The following is a 23,857-nucleotide window of genomic DNA, read 5'->3' as shown; positions in this document are numbered from 1 at the left end:
TGATAAACACAGGACCGAACGTGCCTCTACAACTATACACACTTTACTCGCGTGTGATAACAACTTTGGCTTGTAAGAACTGTTGTCAAATGATAAATCGTCCGATCTCGAGAATAGATATACGCACGTTTTTCTCGTTTGGAAAGCATCTGGCGTCAACACGCTGCCGCATTTCTATCTTATTCACTGAAACATTATTAGCTTCCTCATCGATGTGAAATAATTGATTGTGGCAGCTTCGGGGAATAAAAAAACTGACCGAGAGTAGGAAACGGCGGTATTATAAAATGAGACTTTAAGGAAGAAAATTATATTTTGTTTCAAATGTAGTGACGTTTTAATTAAAAACAGAAGAGCATCGATTTGGAACGTAATTCTCCATTTGTTGATTTTACACAATGCAAAATTGCATTATTTCCAACGTGAAGCCGGAACAAAAGGCTCATTTGAACATTTATCGAAAAAATCGTGCCGTCTGGTCGAACGAATTATCGGAAAATGGATTATTTGGCTTGTTTTGAGTTTTCGAAGAGTGAACCTGCTTACAGAGATACTTTGAGGAAGAAAAAAATAATAAAATAGAGGGTTTCCATAAACATATAACATGTATTTACTCAACGAGGCTAATATTTCGTCTAAACACGGAATTCCGAAGTTAAATTACGAAACGAAGGTAGAAAAAACAAAAATACGACTCACCGACGAATTTTCAGGAATCTTCGTAGCTTCAGTCCCATCATAATAATCGATAATCCTTTCTAGGTTATAAACACGCACACAATGAACACAAATGAACACACTCGCGTGTAAATCTCCGAATTATCACCGAACTCGTCGAAATATTGACTCGTGAATTCAGTTGATGGAGCACCGAACAGAAAAAAAATGAAAGGGAAAACAAACGAGAAGAAACGAACAAAACATACAAATTCACGACATGACTCGCGGCGTTTTGACGACAGACTGTTGTGCCACGCCGTGCGGATAACAACATTTAAATTTTTACGAAGCCCGGAGAGTCCGTTGCAGTTGAATTTCACGCACGAGCCGCTTTGACCGTTGGAGCTGTCACGTGCTAAATGATCGAGCCAATTGGAGCAGCTGGAGGGTTGAAACGAACTCTTCTTATTGGTCGGACAGATACATCAGGGTTTCCTCTACCAAAGAGTTTCTCTCCGTTCTTTTTCTTCACCTGTTTCTTGTGCCTCCCCCCCCCCCCCCCCCACCTCGGGCCACCGCTCTTTCTCTCTCGACCACCCCCACTCTGCGGCGTTATTCTCACTTCCGAACCGTTTCAACGGTAATTGCGCCTATTTACAGTCGTTCGAGAAATTTTCACCAATAATTAAACTATCGTATATCTTTTTCGAAGCAAACGCTTGCTTTATAAATTATGGGCCAGAAGCATAATTCTCAGGTTTGGTTATTCGACCAACACTTTCGCAACTATTCCCTTCAACAGCTTCGCGTATGTGTAGGAATAATCTTTAGCGACAACGATCACAGAGAAAATGTTTTTTTCTTTTATCTAGAAATAGACGTTGGACTAATGATGCTGAAGTTTGGAACGTTGGAGACCAACGGGATGAAGGGAAAAAAATAATTTGTATTTCTCCGATTTTGTTCCTTCACTAATTTGCAATTCTTAGTATCTCAACCCACACAAATTGTTGGTGAAATGAAAAATAGCATTTTCTATCGTTCGAAAAATTTTATTTTTCATTATCCAAATACTTGCGGAGGCATTTTTTCCGTTGAACTGAATTTTTATTTAACAAAACCATACACAGAAAAAATGATGCATGAAAAATCGACAGAATGCACAATATTCGTTGCAATTGTTTCAAACATCGTTTCGAACGTGTCTTGAAAAAAAATGATGAACCGTAACTCCTCGGCTAAACAAGTTAAATCAGCGTCGTAACAATTAAAATAATTCGTACAGACGTTAACAGTTTAATGGAGTATCGATTACATACGGAGAAACTTTGCATTTTTCAATGAGAATTCCTCGAGCGTGTACAGTCTCTGCTGAAAGTTCAGAAAAACGAAAAAACCATTTGCTTTCTTTGCAGAAAATGTGATGAAAATCCAAATGAAGCTGAATAAAATTTGTATTGATACGAAAAATTGTGATGGAATGAAATTCCGAAAAAATCTCAGTCTTTACGAAAATCTTCGATATTTTACCATCGTTCAGAAAGCACGTAAACTATGTTTTGATTTTTTCACGTCATTGCGACGCGAATTTTTTTTTCTAAGTAATTTCCATCTAAATTTCGTTACAACTCGTCACTCTCCTCCTCAATGATTGTGTCGCGTTCGATTTCTATGTTTTGATCGTGACTGTATCGACGCAAAAAGTATCACGAACCCTCAATTTCTCATCCATGTGTCGCGAATTATCGGAGTAACGGAAAACGGACGAGTGAATTCATTACAATCAATTAATGTGTCTGTCGAATTAGTTTGAATATGTAAAAGTTAGCCACTCAGTCAATTTGATTTACGATTATTCATCAATCAATCTACGAAAAAGTCCGTCATCGTGTCAGTCTCCGGAGGAGCGAAGTATATGAGTGGCGCCGCGCGTGGCGAATTTTCTCACTGTCCGGACAGCGCAGTGGAACACGATCGGTTCACGAGCATTTCAAGCATTCTTAACCTCTCAAACCACTCGATCAAAACCTGTCATTATTCCGAAATCAGAAAGTTTTATTTTTGTGATCTTTGCGAAAGTTCTCGCAGAAAAAGAGTGAAAATCAGTTTAGAAAACAGTGACGAGTCATCGTTGTATGCAAAATACTTTGGAGAATAATTCAACGGACAAAATCATTTCAAAATTCCTGTTCGTTCTCCGACAACTGAAAGTTTGTGATTGATAGTGCGTTTCCCGTTTCCTATTTCTTGGACGCTCCTCGACACGGTTACTAACCGTGGAAAAGAGGAAAAACGACGGTGCTGGATCAACGCCGACATTTTGTTGGAGACCCGCGCCCGCACGACCGTAACCCACGAGATCTATAGAACTCGAACGCAACTCGGGTTGCGCTGCCTCAGGCGCGGAGCGTCTCTATAACTGTTACTTGTTATACAACGATTTCAGCGCATTACGTCAAAGCTGCTGGAAAAGAAGCGACGTCTTGAATAAAATGAAGCTTATGAAAAGCTCGTCACAACTTTTAGGTAAGATTCCAGAAAAGTCTGAAAGTTTTAGATTATTCTCACTATTTTGTAGCAACTGCAAGGTATTTTTTAATCGAATTTGTGCGAATTTTCGGGGACCGAATCTCGACAGATTCAGACTTTTGATTTTACTCCAATACAAATAGAATTCGAGTTCATACGACTCGAAAAAAACTTCCTGCAAATGAATAAATTCTATTGTTGTTTACATTCCAATCCACGGTTAACAGCGTTGGAAGAGCAGTACGAAAAATTGAAAAAGTAACAAACTCTAGAGGCTGCAGGAGGTTCAATCACCGAATGTGACTCCTCGAAAAATGCCTCATTAATGTCCAGTGTAACCCAAGTTTTTCTTACATGATTTATTTTGAACGTAAAATAATATTACATACTTAGCCTCGTAGTACATAAATGATAACTGCGAGTTATAAATCACAATTTTACGATTCGTTGACCGACGTTTTTCTCTCAACATATAATTGATTTTTCCTACCACATTTTATTTAAATTGCGTTTGTCCACGTGTGACGGACTCGTCAATGTCTTGTGTACAGCAATTGAGCGTGACGGGCGCAATAATTCATGCAAACACATACTGGAACGTCTTGACTTTGGCTCGGAGCCAAGATCATCGCAAGCCTGGTTTTCTCTTCGATGCTAATAACAAATATAAATAGTACGCTTCGCGCATTTCCGAGGCTTCTTCGCCCGGTGAATTGCATGATTGCGCCAACGCTTTTTTCTGCTCTTTTTCCACTCATCCAACAGCGAGCATTTCATGCTTTGACGTTTTAAGCACATAGGAACTTCATGACTGTATATACGTGCCGGACAATCTCCAAGTGTCTCCTTCCCATTCCATCCACTTTTACATACTCATGCGTATTTAAATATACGGTCAAATCTTTAGGAAGCATACTTCCTCGAGGATGATCGAGACCGATCGATTCGCTACGTTTACCAGCAGATCACATTCACGAACAATGCAGTTGATCAACTGATTCTTGGTATTTTTGTGTCAAATGGAAAAATCCTAATCGTCGCATGGATCGTTGATCGTTAATTACAGCTCATTAGCGTAATCAAATTAATTGACCAGACAAATAAGTTTTGTCTAAAAGCGACGAGTATCAGTCACGAATTATAGAAATTCATCGTGTACAAAATATGGAGCAAACGACTTTCCATTGTTTTCCCATACTTAAAATGACGGAATGGAAGTTATTTACGATTTCGTAGTGAATTTTTTTTTTTTTAAGGTAGATAGGTGACGGCTACGTGATTTTTGCACCAACTACATTTTTCGAAAATTTCAAAAGACGAAACTTACTTTAAAATAATAATTTTATTATTTTAGAAATATAATCGGTAAAGAACTAACATTTTAATACAATTTTATTATAAAAAAAAACGTTTGAAGAGTTCATTTTGTCTAGCATGGTGCAACAGCTGTCGCTGCTGTTGATGTCACGCTTTCAGCTTTATTTACAAACTTTATAAGTTATGAAGTGAGTTTACTGTCCAAAGTAGTATTGCAGCCGAGAGAAATGAATAAATGAATGATAAAAAAGTTTATGAGGATAAAAATGGTTGTTTTGTAAAAACTGACAAAAAAAAACGTGGCGCAACAAACGAACGACAAAATATGAGGGAAAGGTCGAACTGACGTCACGTGTGAACATAAATTGAATGCAGCGTTGTCAAACGCGTTACCAATCCATTTTTCGTCTCGTTATCTGAAAGATTTCTCATCAGATATTTTTTAATATTTCAACCGATTTTCGACGGTGAGGTTTAAAAACTAAAAAACTTATGTATTCTCGAATATCCACGAAATACAACGATCGATTTTTTTACGAAATCTTGGATAGAACTAATGAAAAAATTCAGTAACTTTCCATGTGTGTACCCGACTTTCATGCGTGCTCGAGTGATAAGTGTCAGAGCAAAGTCGATATTCAATAATTAATTTGCTGCTAAACTAGATGGTAACCAGCGTCCAAATTTTACAAATTTATCCAGTACGTATTCATTTTTGCCTACAAAAAGTATCATCGCGTAATCTTGGATAGCGAAAAATATTACGACGCTGAAGTTTACAACGCTGGAGTTCAACGAAATGAAGGAAAAAAACATTTGACATTGACCGATTTTTTAATTTCACAAAGTATCGATGCTAGTTGAAAAACTACGAATTGACAATTCGACAGGGAACGACATTGGAGAATTACTGGAATTATTGGAGGTTTTTTTAAAATCATTTCGTTGGACTCCAACGTTGCAAACATCAGTGTCATAAAATTATATTCGCTATCCTAATTATGTTTTCGTTGTTTAATATTTAAAATAGCAAGACCTGTGAAGTGGTGATTATTGGGAATGACGAATTCACAGGCAATTTGAAATGACCGTTCAATATTTTGGAGACTTTTCTCAAAAACGTTGAACAACAATCGATTCGTACTATTCAACAGCGTAAAAACTCCACCTTCGGTTTTCTTAATCCAAGCTGCGTGGTCTAATGAGGACTAAAATGTACGTGCATCGTGTTACACTGCGCGAGTCGTCAAACAAATTGTCTGAGAACGACGAAAAGCGTTGTTCTCGGGATTAGCATGCAGAATTATTCCAGTAATTAGCTCGTTTCTCGCATTCGCACGATGCGTAATCAAAGACAATTACAAATAATTGTCAATTCGCACGGAATATCGTTAATCGCGAGTGAAAAAATTGTTACTCTCTGCATTCGAATTCGCAAATTCGCCACAAAAATGGTGAAAGAAAAAGAAGCGTTTGAAATATGAAAACGAACGATCGTTCGATTGGTAATTCACGATAATTTTCCAATTATTTTTCACACACCGTTTTACGATGGCTGCGCGAATTAATGAGACGACGAGAGAGCATTTGTGGGACGCAGCTGCTGGTTAATCGATTGAAACTCATTGGACACGAAATAATGTTATTCCACTTCCTCCATAAGAGTCGCGAGGTTGTCTCGAGGCGGAAATGTATCGGGTCGCGTGTAGAATAATCGAGAGGTTGGAAGGAGGATTGGAAACTACGCCTTCGCCTTATTCGCCTATGAACGAGGAGCGAACCGATCGCTCGTACTGCGACATCAGTCAGCGTGTGTGCTTGCGTTCGAGACGATCATGATGAGAGATACAAGCGGAATAACTTCACCATGAGATTATGCCACGAATTCTCCGTAGTTTCAACGAGTTTGCGATGCTGAGTTCGTATGCACCTACGAACAAAAGTTCAAAGGATTTTAAAAGGGGTAATGAATCAAGTTTGGATTTTCGCTCGTGCCCCTTTTCACAGATCTGTGCTACAATGCATTCGCCAAAAAATAAGTTGGAAATATTTATTTACAATTTTGATAGAGTGATAATATCTTCAATTAAGAAGTAAAAATCGACATGACGCTGAAGTTTCCAACGTTGGAGTCCAACGAAATGATCGAAAAAAAATCTCCAATAATTCCAGTAATTCTCCTATTTTGTTCCCTGCCAAATTTGCGATTCGTAGTTTTTCAAGCTGCATCAACGATTCGTCAAATAAACAATTGGTGAATTAAAAACGTTTTTTTCGTTCATTTCGTTGGACTCCAACGTTGGAAACTTCAGCGTCGTAAATCGACCCAATTTGGACACCCATAAAATACGATTCTACGGGCATGCTCTACCTCGATGATTATTATAATCGCGAATTTTTCCAAAAATCGAGCACACTAAATTTAAGATTTCGGAATCATGGCAACAGCGTAGACGGATTTTGAGGTTAGGAACGGGGCGAGTATGTGACAGCTGCGCGACACTCTTGCTGCCAACTCAAACACATTATCATGAGTCATTATTTACGTTGTTACCAGTTCGTCTTGCAATAATTGATCTCTAAAAAATTATCGAAAATAATGCCATAAACCAATAGAAATGATTGCTGCAACGATTGCTTTGTCAAAAATGTTCTTTTAAACTGATGTGGATTTTTTCCTCGAAAAATGACATCAAATACGACGATTATTTGACGATAAACATTTGGTAATAATTCATCGGTTCCGTGCACAAGCATAGGGCGCCCCCTCACGCTTCACTCACGACGACTAGACCCCACACAACCTTAATTGTCCACTGTTGTAAATAGACTCGATTCTGACAGTTTCCTGACCGCGTTTTCACACCAATGACGAGGTTCTTCAGAGAGAAATGGTCGGAGGAACGTTGCGACATATTGAAATGTGTGTGCATGTAGAAAGTGCTTGCACATCCGGAAACGAAACCGGCGAACTTGCCTGAATAATCAGATCTCTCGTCGTTATTGTCATTCTTGTTATGATTATTATTTCGTTATTACTCCATTATTATTAAAATACTCGAGTGACTTGGGTAAAGCCTGATTAGAGCGCGTGGCTGGTCGAGTGACTTATCTCGTTCGTATCTCTCGACTCGTCTTGTTTTCCTTTTGTGTACATACCCGAGAGCGTGTACGAGACATTCCAGGCCAAGTCAATAGCAACGTCAATGCTCTTTATTTTTCTCAACTCTTCCGTACGAATATGAGAGGCCGCTTTTCGTATTTTCACCTGATTTAATGCCGAATGTGGCCTTTCGTTTCTGGGCCAATTTATTAAAATTATTTGTATTGCTCAGAGTTTTAACGGAATTTTACTTTTTTTTGTTTCTTCACATTTCCAATGATCTCGTACTCGAGTAAACGCGCGCATTGAATCAGGCTCGTAACGCTTGAAATCGAGTACTAATTGTCCAATGACGTTGAGAAATTCGAAAAAACTTTTTTCTCACGGGACCGATGTTGTTTTTTTGGAGAAGAATGAAATTCAGTGTCGATACTTTTGCTTGCTTGTGAGGAAAATTGGTGAGAACGGTAAGAACGAGAACTCGCTTATGTGCCCCGAATTGACCCGTGCGCGTTCACGACGACGCTGATACGAAATTGCATATATGCATAAGAACGGGACTCCATGGAAATCGAAACGCAACGAATCTCTTCGTAACTTTTATCCATTGTAATCCGTATTATGAATGATAAACGTTTTCAGTTTATCCGTGGGAGGCGTAATTGGAAAAAGCTACAAAGTGTGTAATGTAACGACGGATAAAAAGCATCCGGAAAAAATAATTGAATGATTATTTACAAATGATGAAATTCAAATACGTTTAGGAAAGAGAAAAAGCAAGAAACAATCGCAATGGAGCTTCGAGAGCTCTAATAAGAGAGCAGTTTCGCTTTGCAGCTTGTTAAAATTAAATGTCAACTAAAATACTTCGTGGAAAAGGAGGAGGACACGATAAAAAAATTTGGATGAAAAAAAAGCCACAATCGTTCTGTCATCGAATAAAAATATACATTTATCTCGAATAAATAAGTCACAAGTTTGAAGCGAACGAGGATTTTGTTATTGCGTAGAATCTTCGTGCGGGAGTACATGTTTTGAGCAAATCTAATAAAAACGATATCAAATTCGAGGTTGCAATAAAACCAGCCATAAAGTATGGCTGGAGAATCGCACTTTCTTTGAGGATCTTAATAGGGAAAATTCCACGTGGAGAGGACCATATATATGTAGAGTACAATGCTCGAAGGTAATCCAGCAGCTTCGAGTTCTATTCAGCTGCCAGTGCGAGTAGCACAAGCGGCGGATACACACAGAGTAAATTCCAGCTTCGAAAGAAACCCCAGAGCCGCGGTGCTCGTCGCTGTTATATATGGCCAGAGAGAATATCCATTGGCGCGAATCGAGGATAATAAATCCCTCCTTGAATCACACAATTTCGAGTGAAATATGAATTGTTACAGCTGTTGTGTATACCATTGTTATCGTTGACCAATCGATTAATTGAAGATGAGAAAAAGAACCGTCGATACTTTTTCTTCATTCGAGAAATACGCAATAATAATTTGCTCGGTTTAAAAGTATTCGGATGACGCTGAAGTTTGCAACGTTGGAGTCCAACAAAATGATATAAAAAAGCTCTCCAATAATTGCAGTAATTCTCCAATTTTGTTATCTCCCTAATTTGCAATTCGTAGTTTGTCAATCTACACCAGTGACTCGTGAATAAAAAATTGGTGAATTAAAAATGTTATTTTCGTTAATTCCGTTGGACTCCAACGTTGTAAACTTCAACGTCGTGTATTCGGACAATATCTTGAAAAATAACAAATGCCTGTTTTTCCCTCTTCAATCAAATGTGAAACAAAATAATTGACTTATTCGTCTTCTCCACTTCGAGTAAGACACTGAAATAGTAGAAAGATTTTAAGATTATTCCTCATCGTTTTGTCACTTTTTGATCAATGAAACATCAGAAAAAAAGAGTTAAAAACCATCTATTTTTCTTGACTCAATGAATTCTAGTACATTTGTTAAAATAAATTTTCAATTATAGTACAAAATAGACGATCGAAGTGGGATAGAACTGCGTCTACATACGGAAGCGACAACGATTTTAGGGTGCGTAGAGGAAAAATAATGGAAAACTACTGAACTCCTCATTGGATCTGTTGCGTAAGGTTTTCTCGCACACTGAAAGCGCAATTTTGTTGATCCAACAAATTTTATTCGGTCAAAATTTATTTTGTTGTTGTTCAACCATTGATTACTTGTAGTTCTTATGTCGCAGTTGAGGTGTACAGATCTTTGGTTGTGTCTTTAGAAATGACGCAAAAAAACATTTTCTTGCTATAACTATCGATATTTTGTTGATTTCTCAGGATATTTAATCAGCTGACTAAGCTTTTGTACCTGCGGCACTGAAGTTTGCAACGTTGGAGTTCAACGAAACGAACGAAAAAGGATTTGTAGTTCACCAATTATTTATTTCACGAATCATTGCTGTAAAAATTTTTGGTTGAAAAAATACGAATTGCGAATTTTGCAGGGAAGAAAATTTAAGATTTACCAGAATAATTTAAGAGTTTTTTACATCATTTCGTTGAACTCCAACGTTGCGAACTTCAGCATCATTTTGTACCCCCAAATATTCCGATTTAAATTATTCCTACTATTGAAACAACAGAAAGGTTGTTCCTTCTACGAAAGCATATTTTGTCATGTACACAGTGATTTGTGTCCTAGAAAGCATAAAAAAGTTTAGTCATTCGCATTCTCAGAGACAAACAGAACATTTTATTATTGTAAAAATAGACTCATTCATTCGCTATACGCACTTGTCAAGTTCTTCGCAATAACCGGTATCTTTAGGTACGTATTCGTTAGTTGTAGCGACATTTTTGTAAATTGAAACAAACATTTATTTACCACATGAAATATTCGTCTATTTTATTTGATTCAGGCAACAAAGTGTTGAATGTTTCAACAAAATTTCGTTTCCAGTGGAATTTCAGTAATGCTTGCACACATACTTTCACGAATACGTAAACGGACCTATTGAAATTAATAATAGATATCGATCGACGCCTATGCAGCGTTCGGTGAGGTTCTCTTATCTCGGATCCACGGATAGTTGGCTCTCTCTAGTCTAGAACAAGTAGACGAAGAAAATAAGCCAGAAAAGAGAGAGAAAGAGAATATAGTAGAGAAAGGAGAGAAGGACGAAGGAACTCGAACGGGTACATAAAACGTGAAGGATGCCAGAAGAAAAGACAACAGAAAAGTATGAGGACCATAGGAATTGCTTGTATATACACGCCTGGACAATCGTACATTCATCTTCTCGTGGATTTTATCCTCGCCTAGAATTTCCCATTATGGCGAAACACGTCGCGCTGAATCTCGCCACCTATATTTTTATACTTTAAGGTACACAAGCGTGTGACGTTAAAATTTGAACGATGAATACGGCGAGTCATTCCCTTCGGAGGGAGTTATGAAAATATCGAAAAGAAATATTTCGATTATGCGAGCTTGTGTTCCCGGAGTGCAACGGTCGGGAATCCATACCAAGTAAATTTCCGAAATTGCTTCATAACCACAGAAGTTCAGTTTCGAAATTTCTCGCCGAAATGCAATTTGTGAATTGCAGATTTGACTGTAACGACACTTGAATTTGGTCCCGCGGCGACCCACCCACGATCAGTATAGCAACTATTGAACGTATAGAGATCCTTAAGGGGGACCCTGCTTTAGAAAGTCAAAAAATCGATTGTTTTCGGGAATGTTTTTAGGATACACGGAAATAACTCACCATAGTGAAATTTTCGGTATAGTTTCAAGAATACTTCAAGAGTACAAAAACTCTCTTTCAATGTGAGAAATACTAATTTGTACATGAATAATTCCATTTTTTTCCTTCCGCGTGAACCTACAAAAACCCGAAAAAAAATTACGAAATTCTATATTTTTAGTGACTTTGAAAAAAAAAACGCTTCTAAAAAAGAAGAATATCACTTCAACGCGCTGTAAATGTAGAATTTCGCAATATATTCGGATTTTTATAGGTTCATATGGAAGGAAAATATATGAAAATGAAAAAAAAATGTGGAATTTTTGTTGCAGACAATACCCACGATCTCGACATTGTACGCAGCTGAGAAACTTCGACGATCAGACTTGGCGCATAAACCATGTACAACTTAGTATTTCTCGCATAAAAAAATGTTTTTGTACTTTTCAAATATCCTTGAAACCATACCGAAGAGTTCGCTACGGTGAGTTATTTGCGTCTACCCTAAAAACGTTCCCGAACCAATCGATTTTTTTGACTTTCTAACGCAGAGCCCCCCTTAAAACTAACTCAGTATAAGCAGATATGTATTAACGAAAATTTCAAAGAGTGTGTATACACTGGAATGAAAATCCACATACAAACAGCACGAGCGTGTTATTCAAGTATTTAAATGGAACACACGTCGTTGTACATAGCGCGGGTGGTTCACCAAGAGCAAATTTACGGAGCTGTATCCTCGGGAGCTCTGCGGTACCACACGTAATATAATGGAAGCTCGAGGGAGTCTTACTACAATAGTTAATTGGAGAAAGAAAAGACCACGCGAAAGAACGACGTTCGGGAACGCGGCTATCCGGAGCCGACTAACACTCTGAACACAAAGTTTTTTTTATTTATTTATTTTTTTTCACATGCAGACACTCACGCTTACATTCACACAGTTTGTAAGAAATTCCATGCGAAATGAGCCAGCTGCCAGGATTGAAATATCTCACAGCTCTCGTTTAAGGGTATGTGGGCTGCCGAATCGCCGTAACAAAAAACTCTCATTCGTTTCTCTTCTCTCTCCGTACAGTTCTGAGATTCAAGAGGAGGCAGCAACTTTAACAGGTTTTTTAGTACGAAAAATTCATTAAGAATAGCCAAATTAACGAATTTTTAAGAATTGTCGAGTTAATGGTCGAATAAATAATGAGATTTGCAAGTAACTCTTCTGCTTGTGTAGACATTTTTTTCAGTGAGCAAAAATGTATAAATTTTGACTTGAACTTATCGCAGATCGTTTGCACCGTATAATTAACATGCTTATTATTATTATTATTATTAACGTGCACAGCATACCGAAACCTATTAAACGTACAAAACGTTCGGGCTACATAAGGCCGAGGTTTCTGCCAGCTGATATAGGCATAATCTTGTGTAGGACGAAATGAAAACAATAAAGCTGAACGAGGAGATACAAGACGTGAGATGAATGGACCAGTAACAAAAATAGGTGGGCGCAGCTGTGCTATTCCGGGGTCAAGTTCGCCACATTTGCAATAAAAATTTATCGTCTTGTTCTCAGGCTTAATTTGAGGTCATTCCTGCTACAATCAGATGGCACGGGAACCGTCAACGGTCCGCTGAGAAGGTAAAAGAAATTTCGTACTGGAACAATACATTTTGAGAGCAAACACTATCGCCACTTCGATCGTTATCAATCACTCAGTTTATTGAGTTTGATAATAAACTCGAGATTATAATCGCTCGAACGAATGATTTAATCAAACAATTAATAGAATAAAATAGTTGTTTGAACCAACAAAGATTGTTAGAGCACAACTCATAAATATCAATACATTTATTTACATGTGCACGAAGCAGCGCACTTGCAAATGTGCATACATAGATTCGAGATTACATACACGTTCCTTGGGACTCGTTATTGTACAATTCACTAACTCGGTCAGCCTGTACACCTACTTATGCATTTGACAATAAACCACATACCATAAACCTACTCGAGAGTTTGAATATGTATTTGTAATATCGTACAGGAGGCATTTCGTGTCAGCATTTAAATCTGGCACTGACTGTGAGAGTGTACGAATGGAAATAACGAAATACAACCGATTAATAACGAGCGAAAGATATTTCCATCGGTAGTACTTTTTCGGAACTTTCTCATCGTTCGATTTTATCGAAGTTTCGTTTTTTGTTATACTAGCTCAGTCTAGCCGGTTTTTCTAGACCTATATATCATGTTTGTCAAATTGTTATAGAATAAAATTTAACCGAACTTACACCAGGTGATTTTGATAAGAATGCTCATGTAATTTAAATCAATGAATGCTGCTTTTTAATGTATTTTCATTATCCTTTGATGAAATTTCTGACAAAACAATTTGAATAAATTAAGTCATTGATTGTATCCAACTGCTTGTGTACATCAAATAAGCTCTGGAGTGGAGTGTAAAATTATTATTGTACGAGCATTAGAAACAATTTTATAATGAATACATACCATAAAAGTTAGAATTCATGTTTTAACTCTTAGTGTGCACACCTTCACAGCGAGACACATTTCGTGCACATGGGGTCACTTTGACTCCAGGTCATTTTTGACATCGAATATCTCGGTAACTGTGCGCTTTTCGGAATAAAAAGTTTAGTCACTTTTTGCAGTGAATTGATCCAACTTTAAGGCTGCAAAGTCGGATTTCCAAAAAAATCTTTTTTCGTTGTTCAAAAACGTGCTCAAAGTTGATAGTGCGCGTAAAAAGCATTCTTTCGGTTAAATCTCTCGTAAGAAATTAAATTTTGAGTTTTTAAAAAAATCCTTACAGAGTTTTACAGACAAGGATCCATGCTTCAAGGGAAAAATAGTCCACTTTGCAACCGTTCCAAAAAGTGTATTTATTTTGGAGTATGAAGTTGGCTATGCTCCCTACTTTTAGAGAGGGGATAACGATTTCTTAATATTGGGGGTTTTACTTATGAGATGCTCATCCGTAAATGCTATTCATGTGAGAAAAAAATGTTGGGGTCAACCTGACCCCAGATACACACTAAGGGTTAATATTGAAAAACCATTTTATTCCTTTTAGCGTATGGAATTTTATAGATTATTAAGGTTTATCCAGAAGTTTCGAATCATCAATTATTAAAATTCCAATCGAATCCAGTAAAAAATTGAGAATTGAGATTCTATGTTTGAAGTACTTTTTGAGCAGCATTAACCAATCTATTTATAAAAAAAACCTTTCTTATCAATATGTGAGTGTGTGACAATCAAATAAAATGAGTGTTGACAAATCATGCTGACTTCAATGCTAATGAACCGTCACTCGTGACTATTGATATATATTATTAAAATATGCTGTGGCCATCGCCACATTATCGTCTGAAAAATGAATCCCATGCCGAAAAAATAATAAAAATCATTTTAATAAGAATATTATTGACAAGTTTGGTTTTGAGATTACCAAAAGCTCACATCTGAAATAATATTTTCACTGAGAATAAAACAAACGATTCCGTAATTGCCCTTCGACTACGGGGATTCTGTTCCATCAATTTCTTACACAATTTGATGTGATATCGGCCAGCCAAATTCGACTTCACAAAATTCTTCTCTGTAAGTGGTATTTAAAGTTAATGGACACAAGCTCCCCTCACTTTAAATTTTTTCCGAACTTGCATACTTGTTCCCAAGCTGAAATCGTGGTTAGGGAAGCTGTGGTTAGTTACATACATGGCATTTTCAAGCATAAAAATTGATCAGTATATGTGATCGTCTAAAGTCAAAAACTATATGTAAATAACGGCCTATTCGGACGTATTAGAAGCCAATCAGAATACCAATAAAACGACAAAAATAAAACTCGCAAAATTCGATATTGCTCATACGGATTTTTGTATTTAGCAAAAGGTTGGAAATTTGTGAAGATTCGCCGAATAAAAATTGATCAGGCTCCTTGGTGCGGTGGATAATTATTAGATAAAAAATGATAAAAAATCCCAACACGTTCCAACATCGTTAAGATATTTGTTGGTTACGCCTATTCGTGTTCATGCGTGAACGACGTGAGTTAGAAATATGATACAGTTCGCGGGATTCCTGGTCGCGGCGTGTTCAGTTGTCAGGAACATTGTTCGTGTTAATCCAACGCACAGTTCGTTAATGAGATCATGCCCACGACACGAGCGTTGAACAACTGAATTTTTTATCATGATAAGGGATTGGTGCTATTATATTCTCTCAAAATTTATAGATTTAAAAATTAACATAACTAATCAATTAGTCCGTTGTAATTATCAATTATATAAAAAAAATATCATTATTAGTAAAAATTTGACTAGTTAACTTTTTGATTTGGCAACTTTGTTGTTGGTGGAGAGATATATCTACCTTGCCAACGGTAAACTGATAGCTTGTCACTCACATATGACTTGATACACATAACCAACAATTTATTTGAATTTGAGGTTACGTCATTATTTATGATTACAAATATTTTTGTTATCACAATATTTGAATAAATATGAACAAAAAACATTTTTCTATTAATTATACCGAGAAAGTATACACGCCTGTACAGTACCGATACACTAATGTAAGCACGTCAGAACTAAACACGATATACGTCGATATACATATATATAAACAGCTGATAGAGCGGTGTTGCCGATGTCGTACCGAACCTAGTATTCAACGATTCATCGTGAGCGATAATCGTAGTTAATTTATGATTTCATTCTTAAAGTTTCGGTGACCTGATATTTTTATAACGCCATTAAAAAGATAAATGTTCAACGAATACGTATATGATTTAATTTTTTTTTTCCAGCATTTACGATCCCTAAAATTTGATTGAAAAATCACGATCCATTTACTGCCACTACGATGTCCAATTTTTAATACTTATTTTCTTGCTTAAATGTTCGGTAACCTCCCCTCAATTTTTTTTACCGTAATTTTCGAACATTTTTCTATGCTGTGTAAAAAAATCAGATTTTTCTGCAGATTTTTAAATAGTAGCCATGATCTCATTAAAACATCTTCTTCTCTTTCTTGTTCTCTGCCATATAGAAACTTCCTCTTTCCGTGATTTTTTACACACGCGCGATGAGAGGAAACGGGGGCAGGCAAGGAGATAAAAAAACGATACAGACACCGGTCTCGTACTCGCGAATTTCTAGCTAAGCACCGACCAACTCTTTCGAATGGTAACGTCAGTGGAAAAAGCTTGAAACTATGAACACGTCACTGCAAGTACACGAGGCTGACCCACAGCTGCATAAGAGACAACTGAACAAAAGACGAAAACATCTTGAAAAGGACGCCACGTGAATTAACGTCATCGTGCTCCAAAGAATCGTGCTCACGTGCTGTGGACCGTTTTCTCCGTTCGCTGTCCTTTTTTCTTCCATCCTCACTCACTTTCTTATGCATCCTCAGTCGAAAGAGTAGCCACAAAAGCGTTGACATTTGGAAATGGACATAATTTCTTCAACTGACAATGAAGCAACTACAAATATTTCGATAATTAAATTCATCATGTTAGTGTCACTGTAAGCCATTCACACGGGAGTGTTTCCATTCGCTTTTATCTCTCACAGTAATGATGTGCCTTTGCCACGCGTCATTGCCTCGCTTCTTATTCGGAGGATCAATCGCCTACGCGCTAAAAGGAAGCTGACGCTAATTAATTCAGTGACAAAATCTTTCTACGCCTCGTAATTTAACGTCTATTAACACACACACGCGAGTGTCAAGTTCCAACGTAAGATCTCTCCATTCGAGTAACAAATAAAAGTCGGAATTTTTCATAGTTTCGCTCTCCCTTTTAACGGAATCAATTTTTTGATGCTTACTCTCGAAAAACGACTGATCAATGGACAACGAAAATTTTAACCGAACACCAAAGTCTTTGCGCCTTTTTATCGGTGCACCTTTCCGTTGCTAATCACGACGCTGAAGTTTGCAACGTTCGAGTCCAACGATATGAACGAAAAAAAAAACAATTTTCAATTCTCCAATTTTGTGCCCTCACTTATTTGCAATTCGTGGTTTTCCATCCTGAACGAATGATTCGTGAAATGAAAATTTGGAGAATCATAATTTAATTTTTCTCTTTTGTTCATTCCGTTGGACTCCAACGTTACAAACTTCAGCGTCATTTATAATCATCTATGGATCATTATATTTTTGTCAGGTGGTCTGAATTGCTTTTTTCGACGTCAAATTTCATCAAGAACGATCATTTGAATCTGCTTCCACATTTTACTGTCTTCTGTAACCGTAACATGCATTTAAGGTAGATGGGTGAATATTCGCTATCCAAGATTACGCGATGATATTTTTCGCAGGCAAAAATAAATGGGTACTGGATAGATTTGCAAAATTTTGACGCTAGTTGCCACGTAGTTTAGCAGCAAATGAATTATTGAATATTGTTTTTTCTCTGACACTCGTCACTCCAGCACGCATGAAAGTCGTACACACATGAAAAGTTATTGAATTTTTTCATTAGTTATATCCAAGACTTCGCAGAAAAAAATCGATCGTTGTATATAGTGGATATTCAAAAATACACGAGTATTTTAATTTTTGAACCTTACCACTGAAAATCGGCTGACATATTAAAAAATATCTTATGAGAAATCATTCAGATTACACGAAAAATGGATTGGTAACGTTTGGCAACGCTGCATTCAATATATTTTCACACGTGACTTCAGTTCGACCTTTCGCTCATATTTTGTCGTTCGTTTGTTTCGCCACGTTTTTTTGTCAGTTTTTATAAAACAACCATTTTTATTGTCGTTCGTTTTTTCATTTTTTCCCAATAAAATACTAGTTTTCACAGTAAACTCACTTCATAACTTATAAAATTTGTAAACAATACTGACAGCGTGACATCAACAGTAGCAGCAGCTGTTGCATCATGCTAGTCAAAATGAACTCTTCAAACGTTTTTTAAATAATAAAATTGTATAAAAATGTTGATTATATTTCTAAAATAATAAAATTATTATTCTAAAGTAAGTTTCGTCTTTTGAAATTTTCGAAAAATATAGTTCGTGAAAAGACCTTAAAAGATTCGGCTTAAGGAGTTTCGGTACAGAAGTCTAAATATTAAGAAATTGATGAAATTTGGTGATAATGTTCTTCAACATCAAGTGCGAAAACACAAATTTTTTCAAAATTTTCTTCTACTTAGTTATCGAGTAATTACGCATTAAAGCAGATTTCTTATGCCCGGTATGCATACCTATATATTTGGTAAAAATTTGAATACTGGTGTGCATTGTTCATTTAAGTACATTTTGAAAAACCATGCACTCCAAGTTTTTGTTCAAAAGCTTGAGTTTTTTTTTCTAAATTTGTAATCAAAATAATAAAAAAACAAACATCACTAGTACTTGGCTTGATTAAATTGATATGATTATATTTTTCCAAAGATATAGAATAAATAATTAGAAGGAAAATTATAATAAATATTATTATAAACAAGGTTGCACTTTTTAATACTTGGCGTAATTTTTTTACTTTTAATATATATGGAAACGCTATTCTTATACACGTGAACATTAGTGATCAATTACTCGATAACTGTGTAAGTAGAAGAAAAATCATAAAAAATTTGTATTATCAAATTTGGCTCTAAAGAATATGTTGACCAAATTTTATAAAATTCTGAACTTTTTGAAATTTTTTGTTTTTAGCATGGTTTAGCATGGCAACACTGTATCGCCTGTACCGAAACTCCTTAACTAACTCCTAGTTAAGCACGCTAGTCAAATGAGTGCTAAATCTTCAAAACTATTATAGACCAAGTTTAACGTATCGATTAAATGTATTATGAGTCGATTTGTATTACAGCATATCTTATTAAGATGTAAAAATATTAAAAACGCTAGTTTTGCAAAACCATTAACTGATAAATGCAAATTTCCACGCTGACACATTTTCACTGATATTTTTCAAAGAATTATCTGCGTTTTTTCATCGATTTTATTGCAACAAGTCTCATTTTGTTCGTCAACTGGTCCTCTACGAATCCACCATGTAGTTGTTTTTAGATGAGTTTAAAGGAAAATCTACGTGGTGAATTCGTAGAGGATCAGTTGAGGAACAAAATGAGACTTGGCGCGATAAAATCGGTTTAAAAATACAGATGATTCTTTGAAAAATACCTGTGAAAATGTATCATCATGGAAATTTGCATGTATCAGTTGATAGTTTTGCAAAACTATCATTTTAAATATTTTTTCACGTTAATAAAATATACTTGAATACATATCTACTAACAATAAGTTTAATCGGTACGTTGAACTTGGTCTAAAAGCGTTTTGAAAATTTAGCACTCATTTGACTAGCATGCAGTACAGGAGTTACCTTAAGGAAAAAGTGAGTATGAACATCGTGAATCACACTGAAACTCACGATTGTTTGTTTGTCGTATCGTTTGTCAGTTGCGAGTAATGCTAGTGGAAAATAAATGAACGTCAGGACTACCGGAAAAATCTCGTGGTGCATAGGCCGAAGTTGTGTTTTTTTTTTTCGTTCAGAAGTATCGAACGACTTTTACCTACGCGCGTCCTTCGTCCGCGCGGAATCGCGATTCGAGAGTCTACGTAGCTGGGCGTTTGTCCCTTTCTCAAGCGCGAATAAAACTGAAACGTTTACAACGAAGGAAAACGCGTGTGCAATTTCATTTATTTCGTGACGGGAATCTCGCGTACGGATTTCCACTCTCTCGTGATTTCACTCGAGGCCGTTGCCAATTTTATTGACAAATACCGGGACTCGCGAGGAGAGCTTTTACAGTTATACCACACCGCATATTTGATACACACCGTTCATTTTCCGTATACAAAGAAAAAGAAAAAGAAAAGGAAAACGAACTAACGGCATCGAAAAATTTCTAATCGATCAAAAGGAAACGATTAATCGGTCGTTTCCTTTTTCCGTCGCAATAATATCATAGTAAATGGAAAAAATAAATGTTCGAACTAAAGTTTATTGGAAACAGAATTGAGAATAAGCATTCAAAACTAGCTATACCAACAACATAAGCAAAAAGAACTAGAACGAAATTGAAACGAAGACTGAAACGATATTGCAGACTCGACGGAACGAGTTGAGGTTAGAAATTTTAGGTTAGAACCTGTCAAAAATCTCGTAACGCACTAAACGAGCGAGCATTATTGTCACAAAGTTTTGCTCGTCTTGAGAAAACAAATATCGAAATAAAGAATGATATAAACGTCAAGGATTTGTAATAATGAAGATTGTGATAAAGTTAAACTTGCCGGTGCTTTCGCGGAAGTGTTGTAACAGCCATGTTCAAGGCCTCGTTGTAGTCATTTTTCTGCTTGTTCGATCTCCTCGGTAAATCTTTGCACGCGCCCTGCGTGAAGCTGTAGGTTCGGCGTTTCTTCAGGCACAACATTTTCACTTTCTTCAATATCCTTCCAATGCTTAACGACACTTTGGATTAGTATAATTTTTAGGAAAAGAACTACAGACATGGAATAAAATGATTAATCTTCGATCAATCGTCGATTTTCTCAATTTGTTTCCAACGTTTTGATGCATGAAATATTTATTCGATCGCACCAGTTGTACGAATGTCAAATAAATGTCCTATTCGAGCTTTCGCTTTTATCCCTTCACTCCAAGATAATGAGACTAACTGAAATTCAGCACTCCCTCTCCTTTTTATATAAATTCGCGCACTTCTCACTTCGAACGTGTAATTGCTCATATAATAGGTGTTCTTGCGAGGGCAACTCCGCTGGTTTCTCCCGTAGACACGGGCCCAGCTGAGGCCTCTATCGACTTTTTTTATTCACGGTCAATGCTCCGCCCGGCCGGTGTCATTATCACTCTAGCCCAGAGACACGTTTTCGATCGATCATTTTTTTCCACAGCACACATTTATATCCGTTACACGTAGTTCTGTACGTGTGTACGAGTTTATACACGTGCGCGCGTGCGTGTGTGTTTGAACTTCAAGGGGAAATAGATATCGGATCGATTACACTCTCATATGTCCTCGTGAGAACGTCTAGCCGATGGAAAACAAATCTCGGCTCATTTTAGAGACACTGATTACTATTATTCACCGATACGAAAATTGTGATTCGTCAGGATATACCCAATCATCATTGTTGCTCGGATTAACCTCGGATTTCGATGAAAACTATTTATCAAAACGATTGCAGCATTTTCCTCTTTCTATGATTATGATTCTTTTGAGGTTAGGATTTTCTTCGTTACTTGATGAGAACTTTCAGTTTCAGCTTGACCAGTAGATTCTTTTTGTTCAGTGTTAAAGTTCCAATTTCCATCCGTTGTTGGTTCACTTTTCATGTCGTATCTCACACTTCGCATTGAATAAAAATATCACTGATTTCGTCGTATCGGTGTATTTCGACGTAGTTTAATCGATTCGTTGAAGAAACTGGACGTCTCGCTCGCGATAACTCTCAAATATTTATTTCACAATTTGTTTTCCATGTTCGTGCTTAACTGGTGGTAAGCTTTTAAATAATATTTAACACGCTTCAAATTCCGGCGGAGCGTGAAGAATCGTTCGCATGAAAAAAAAAAACGTTCGGTGGAGGACAAAAGCTCGCGGGGAACAAAACGTTTGACACGGAAAATCGTCAGCTCCGTAGAAGCACGATTCCAACGACGGAAGGACGTACGATCAAGGAAGGAACGAACATACGTCAGACTCGGGCCGAAGTTATAACTGTACTGAAGAAAGACTGCGCCCAGAATGTTTGCCACCATGGAGCGTGGCACCAACACTCTCGAAGAGACCGGCAGCCGACCAATCTCCCCGCTGTACCAGCATAATAAAACACGCGCGACCAGCGCCAAGATATAATGCACCGAGAAACATGCGTTCGTATACACACAGACACAGAGACACACACACACTCGCGTACATTCTTGAAATTTGCTATGTTAATTCCAGCGCAGCGGGAACGTGAGAACTCGTTTCAGGGGGTTGCGAAAAATCTGTACAATTTCAAATAGAAATAATGTTAAGGCGATTCAAAAATTGAGCGTGGCTCACTATTTTAAGAGCACATTTTTTAAGTTCCAAAAAATAATCATTCGGGATTCAACACCGTTTGAACTGACCGTCAATGGTGGAATTTCGAAACCGTAATTCCAAGAACCTCTCTATAAGTTGTTACATAACAATTCGAAATAATTATCGCTCGATTGAAATTTCGTTTTCATCACTCGCCTGTTCGGTTGTTCTATAAAAAATTATGGCATCAAATGAGCCAATACATATTAATTTCAAATTTAAACCGAAATTATGAAGTTTTATTATCTCAAGACACCACGATATTGACACAATATTCGAAAAATAATAACATGGCAGCTGTGAAGCCAAAACTATAACTGTATTTCGTTTTTATTACGATTATTTTATCAATTCAATTGATCGCCAAAAAATGGTGATCTTTTTGGCTTTTTATCGGAAACTCCGAAGAGATTGTTTTCTTGAATAATAAAAAAAATAAAAATCAGACGCATCGAGAAGCCTCGCGGAATCTTTAACGAGTACAGGAAGATCGAAAAAGGATTGTTTCGGCGATGCCGTTTCACGAGGAGACGAGAAGTGCCTCCCCCAGTCGGCAACAATTGCCGCGAGGAAATATTTGTGTCGAAGATCGAATTAATCAACTGGCCGAGTGGTCACGAGGGAACCGATTCGAGGGGGGGTTCGCAAGAATAGCGGAGATCGCGGAATCGATTGTTCGAGACGGTATTTGAAGGAGGCAACTGAGAATTTTCTCGACTCTAAGACAAGTGGTCCCGTACGATTTTTTCTACAGGGTGGCTTGTTTGTCGCGAGAGCGAAACTTGGAACGAGCCACTCGCGAGAAGTACGACGCTGAAAAGTGACATTTCTAATGCACATTTTTTATTTAAGAGAGTCATCGGTGTAGTCTGAAAAACTACGAATCGCAAATTAAGCAGGTAACAGAATGGGAAAATCAGTGTAATTATTGGAGAGTTTTTTGGATCATTTCGTTGGACTCGAACCTTGCAAACTTGAGCGTCGTCGAGAGGTTGTCAAACAGAATTTCAGGTCCGTCACGTACGACTCTTTGCTGAGAGTCACAAAGTTCAAAATCTTCCTTCTTAAAAAATTTGAACAGAGAGTTAGTTTTTAAGTTTCAGTGTTGTGGAAATTCATTTTTGTTTGTCCCATTGAAATTTTACTTCGATCGCGCAAAGTGCTTCTTAATACAACGAAATTTGGACGAAAAAATGTGCACATTATCCGTAACGCGTGAGAGAGAAAGACGACAGAGCAGGTAACGAGCGGTTGATTGATTCCCCTTGACCCAGTGCAATTGGTACGTCTGAGTTGTAAAGCTCACGGTAAAGTGGCAGTAAAACGCACATGCGCAAGTTTTTCTTCCTTATTTTTGTTGTTACGATAACTACTTCTTACTTTTATAATCTCTCGTCATTTTATAGTCGAACG

General features: G+C 37.1%; 1 protein-coding gene across 4 annotated transcripts in view; it reads right to left on the bottom strand.

The window, feature by feature from the left end:
- The window catches only part of LOC122418650 (cordon-bleu protein-like 1), a 113,493-nt gene extending 91,429 nt beyond the window's left edge, over positions 1 to 22,064 (bottom strand). The window contains exon 1 of one of the 4 annotated variants that reach the window (XM_043432908.1): positions 20,646 to 22,064. In XM_043432908.1, coding sequence (XP_043288843.1) covers positions 20,646 to 20,785 — 140 coding nt within the window. In that variant the 5' untranslated portion in view covers positions 20,786 to 22,064. Of the gene's footprint in view, positions 1 to 699; positions 1,001 to 20,645 lie in introns of those variants that run through there. The other 3 variants (XM_043432915.1, XM_043432910.1, XM_043432913.1) reach the window with 3 other exon arrangements.
- Between the last annotated feature and the right edge of the window lie 1,793 nt (positions 22,065 to 23,857).

The sequence above is a fragment of the Venturia canescens genome, chromosome 1 (assembly GCF_019457755.1).
Source record: "Venturia canescens isolate UGA chromosome 1, ASM1945775v1, whole genome shotgun sequence".
Classification (NCBI taxonomy): Eukaryota; Metazoa; Arthropoda; class Insecta; order Hymenoptera; family Ichneumonidae; genus Venturia; species Venturia canescens.
This window is presented reverse-complemented; position numbering and strand designations above follow the sequence as displayed.